Raw genomic sequence first — 5,394 nt, forward strand, 5'->3', positions numbered from 1 at the left:
ACAAAAACAAAACATGAAGTGACCACTGAATACGGAGAACAGAAACACACAGGCATAATCTGATGGTACAACGCGACACTGGGTTGAGGACAACACAGGGTGGTAATCAGGGAATGGGTAACAGAAGGGAGACACAGCTGGGGGAGATCAGGGCTAACGAGACGGGGGAGCTAAGCTGCACACACTAACATAAGACAAAGACTTTCACAATAAGACAGGAAACAAGAAACCACTAAACAAAGATGCAGACACAACACTGAACAGAAACTGCAATACACACGAGAACCCAAAGCCTAAGAACTGATCCCTCACCAAGAATAACAGAAACAGATCCATAATGATAATAATAATAAACAAAGCACCAGAACATCAGAAAACAATCCATAATGCAAAAATAAACCAAAATATAAGAAACTCAAAATACTGGGTCAACACTGACCCAGAACCGTAACATTCTTGAAGTTCTCTCTTTCTCTTATATTTAAAATAGCCACTCTACGGAAGGACAAGTGCCTGTTTTTATGCGTTGTCGTTAGGAACAACGTGTGTCCGCTTGTTTATTTTCCACATAAACCTTTCACAATAAAGATCAAGATCCTGTTGAGACTTTTCAAAATAAACTGAATCACGTGACACAGTATGTAGAGTATTTACGGATGAGAAGCGAAAAAGAGCCGTCAGGTGCTAAAAAATAAACCTTAGACTCAAACGTTAGAACAGGATTCACAAAATTTACAGAAAATGTTAAATTTTGGTGATTTATATCATTATCGGGACGATAGATGTCTTATATTGGGATATGAACTTTTGGTCATATCGCACAGCCCTATTTAGAATACACTTTTCTTTCATGACAAACCATGTTCATTAAATTAAATATGTTATACATTTAAAACTCTTACATGCAGATATTTAAAAAAATGACACAAAATACAGTCGTGGCCAAAAGCTTTGAGAATGACACAAATATTAGTTTTCACAAAGTTTGCTGCTAGACTGCTTTCAGATCTTTGTTTCAGTTGTTTCTGTGATGTACTGAAATATAATGAAAAGCACTTCATACGTTCAAAGGCTTTTATCGACAATTACATGACATTTATGCAAAGAGTCAGTATTTGTGTTGGCCCTTCTTTTTCAGCACCTCTGCAATTCGACTGGGCATGCTCTCAATCAGCTTCTGTGCCAAATCCTGACTGATAGCAACCCATTCTGTCATAATCACTTCTTTGTCAGAATTAGTGGGGGTTTTTGTTTGTCCACCCGCCTCTTGAGGATTGACCACGAGTTCTCACTGGGATTAAGATCTGGGGAGCTCAGACTGGCGGAAGTTTTCTACTCTATATCTTGGGCGGTGTAAATGTGGATGGGGAAGTGAAAAATCTGATTGATTGATTGGGCCATTATTTGCTACTAGCAATGTTACAATTACATGTTACATGCAGTGAAATAGGACCCCTTACGACCATACAGACCAGAGAGACGTATGATGGTAAGAAAAATAATGAAAGTGCACAATACATGAGGGAAAAGGAGGGTAAAAAAGAACTCTGCTCAGACTAAGCACCTGATAGGAGATACGTTTGAGAACCGAAAAAGCCAGGAAGATGCAGCAGACACCACAAACACACAACGTTTTAGTGTGTCAGCATCCCTTCTATACCACATACTTTGTTTTACTTCTTTGCTGAAGTTTCTGTAGAGGAACTGGAAACCACAGGAACATTTTCACATCCAGTTTAGAGTTTTACGTTAGTATTTGGAGTGGTAGCAGCATGCAACTCTGTAATTTGACATTTACAAATATGACATTTGACATATATCTTTGCCTTACCCCTCAAAACCTGTAGGAATTTCACTCTGAAATTTACTGCATTAGCTGTTGCACATCCATATGTGCCCCTCCCAGGCTGTGCGTATGTTCCCCAACCAAAAATTGTATTTTAATAGGCGGCTTAAAAATTTGTGATCACATTTTTTAATCGAACAGGAACAAAAAATATTAGCTGGCTGTTTTAAATCTACAGATGATATTTTGTAGATTAGCAGAACAAAATCGTATCCAGTGAAACATTTTTAAAGTTTTTATTTTTCAGATATTTTTATTACAGTGCTTTTACACCATTTCATTTGATGTGTTTTTATTTATTAACAGATCAGAACAAAGGTAAAGCCCAGAGGAAACATGAATCAAATATCTCTGCTGTTCTTTAATGTCAGACTTTAATAAAAAAAAAAAATAACAGTAAATGCTTTTTTCTGAATTGTTTGATTGATTCTCCTCCTTTTATCTTGTTTTCTCGTATTAATAGCGAGTAAGTATTCTAAAGTATTCTGATTAACAACACGGAAAAGTAATTTTCATCAGTATTAAAAATTATGCTTGTTCTACTGACTTGAACAACTGTAAAACAGATTTTAGATCATCTTAAAAGCTGATTGTTTCACAGTTTAATAATGTCTTCGTAATGACATAATCAATTATTAATTTTTGATTTCCTTTTTCTGTAAAATTACCAAATATATTTGATCAAAATACATTTAATAATCAATAAATGCACAGTCAAATAAGATAATAATTCTAAAATTTGATTTCCAGTCTGTATATTCATGTTGATTTTAATGAGCTGCTGCCAAATAACACTGCATATCACTGCAGGACACAAGCCTTGTTTTTTATTTTAGCTGCAGGAATTAAATGAACTCCAGCTCCCACTCCAGCTCCCACTGAAGACCCTAATAAACCTCCCGTCACAGCTCCCACCGAAGCACCTACAATTCCAACTGTAGCTCCTACTGCAGCTCCCACTGGACCTCCTACAAGTCCAACTGTAGCTCCAGCAGCAGCAGCTGTGAAAACAGCTGGAATACCAATTCCAGCACCAACTCCAACACCCAGTCCAAGAGCAGATCCTATAAGAACAGCAACCTTACTGTCTCGATTAAACATGTTTTTTCGTTCTGCTTTGTATCTTGCTTCTTTGGGTGTCATATTTTCTTTCTTTATTAGTCGTTCCACCTCTTTCTTTATAACTTTCCCTGCCTTCTTAAACATCTGATTGCTGTAGTACCTTCCTCCATTTTCCTTCACCATGGTGTTGATCTTCTCCAGCAGCTCTCTGACCTGAGCAGGATCTCTGATTCTGTTGTTAAAAACATGATATTTTCCTCCACACTGATTGATGAACTCACTGAGACCTGGAGTTTCAATGATGCATTCCTTTATGGAGACCTTCAGATCATCTACATGGGTGAACAACACCATGGTGTAACAAGCTGCTTTGTCTCCAAACACATCCTGAAGGATTCTCACTGTTTCTTGTTCTTTATCTTCAAACTCTCCTGGATTGACCACAATCAGGAACACGTGAGGACCAGGAGCAGCCAATGAGATGCATCTATTGATCTCTTTGTTGAACTGGTCTAAGGTGAACATGGTGTGAAACAGGCCTGGAGTATCAACTACAGCCAGTTTTTGAAAGTCGAACGGAGCTGTTTCCTTCTTACACTCTAATGTCACTGGGGAAGAAGATGATGTTGATCTAAATACATTTCCCTCTAAGATGGTGTTTCCTGCTGCACTCTTCCCAGCTCTGGTTTTTCCCACAAGAACAATCCTGAGGTCTGGTTCCACTTTTTTAAAGGCTCTCTCTGCCTTTTCAAACATCTCATTGGTGTAGCAACTTCCTCCATTATTCTGAACCCTGGTGTTAATCTTCTCCAGGAGCTCTCTGACCTGAGCAGGGTCTCTGCTTCTGTTGTTAAAAACATGATATCCTCCATGACACTGACGGATGAAGTCACTGAGAGCTGGATTTTTTATTAATGTTTCTATTGCGACTCCATCATGCTCCAGATTGTCTCCACAGGTGAACAGGGCCATAGTGTACCGTGCTGCATCTCTTCCAAACACATTCTGAATCTGCCTGATTGTGTTTTGTTCTTCTTCTGTGAATCTGTTCGCCTGAATCACAACCAGGAACACATGAGGACCAGGAGCAGCAAAGGGGATGGCCCTACTGATCTCTATCTTGACCTCCTCTTCAGTCTTATTGGTATCAAACAGACCTGGAGTATCAACTACAGCCAGGATTTGACCATCAAACTGACATGTGTCCATCTGACACTTTGCTGTTGCTGTGGAAGCATTTGGTGTAGACATAAATACTCTTTGTCCTAAGATGGTGTTTCCTGTTGCACTTTTCCCAACACCAGTTTTCCCGACAAGCACAATCCTGAAGTCAGCCTGTCTGAACATCTCACTGGTGTAGTATCTTCCTTCATTTCTGTGAACCATGTTGTTGATCTCCTTCAGTAACTCTCTGACCTGAGAGGGATCCTCCATTCTGTTGTTAAACACATGATGTTTTCCTCCACACTGACTGATGAAGTTACGCAGAGGTGGATTTTTACTAATAAATTCATCAATGGTAACACTGGCTGCCTCTGGATCATCTCCACAGGTGAATAAGACCATAATATAACGTGCTGCTTTTTCTCCAAACATGTGCTGAATTTTTCTCACTATTTCTTTATCTTCTTCTGTGAAGCTGCCAGTTTGAAACACAACCAGGAACACATGGGGACCAGGAGCAGCAAAGCAGATGCATCTATGGATTTCCCTCCTCACATCCACGTCAGTCAGTCTGTTCTCAAACAGATCTGGAGTAACAACTACAGTCAGGATCTGACCCCCGAACTCTTGTGTTTTCTTCTGAAACTCTAAAGATGACCTTGACTCAAAACCATTTCTATTATTTCCTAAAATGGCATCTCCAATTTTGTTCTTTCCAACTCCAGTTTTTCCAAGAAGCACAATCCTGTACTCTGGTTTATCTGGTTCTTCTTGTTGTTCTGGCTCCTCTAGCTCTGCAGAAAAATATTATGAACATTTTACTGATTTTGGTGTAAAAGGCACATTTTACTATTTTCTTTCTCTAAAATGAACATTTTTACAGATGAAAATCTGAAAACAAATATTTGTTAGCTTCCCTCATTTGTTTTGCAGCCCAGACAGGGCTTAAGTCACTGAATAAACAAATAAATAAATAAACAAATAAATAAAGAGAAAACTTTGAGAGAAAGTCTTTGACCCTGTGGTGGACAGAGAAAGTGCAGGTTTCTGCATTGCTACACTTCTTCTTTTAGGCCTTAGATGTTAAAATAAACTTTAAATCATTTCATTTTAGGAGGTTTAATAGAATCAGCTACATCTTTGGAAATAAGCCAAATTGGAATGGCTCTCTCCTAGTCATTCTCTCCTATTTTTCTTCTGAGAAACATTCCCAATGATCTATAAAACACACATTCTTAGTAAGAAGTGTTCAGATAAGAGGTACCCAGTGGTAATCGGAGCACTAGGTGTAGTGACTCCTAGGGCTGCTCGATTATGGCAAA

The 5,394-nt window shown here is 38.7% G+C and overlaps 1 protein-coding gene across 1 annotated transcript in view; it reads right to left on the minus strand.

The window, feature by feature from the left end:
* Positions 1-2,084: 2,084 nt before the first annotated feature.
* The window catches only part of LOC102301844 (GTPase IMAP family member 8), a 5,449-nt gene continuing 2,139 nt past the window's right edge, over positions 2,085-5,394 (minus strand). Inside the window, exon 2 of the mRNA XM_005952772.3 lies at positions 2,085-4,866. Within this exon, the coding sequence (XP_005952834.1) occupies positions 2,648-4,866 (2,219 nt within the window). The 3' untranslated portion in view covers positions 2,085-2,647. The remainder of the gene's footprint in view (positions 4,867-5,394) is intronic.

This window comes from Haplochromis burtoni, unplaced genomic scaffold (assembly GCF_018398535.1).
Source record: "Haplochromis burtoni strain Fernald_Lab_line unplaced genomic scaffold, NCSU_Asbu1 Contig_2189, whole genome shotgun sequence".
In the NCBI taxonomy this organism is placed as follows: domain Eukaryota; kingdom Metazoa; phylum Chordata; class Actinopteri; order Cichliformes; family Cichlidae; genus Haplochromis; species Haplochromis burtoni.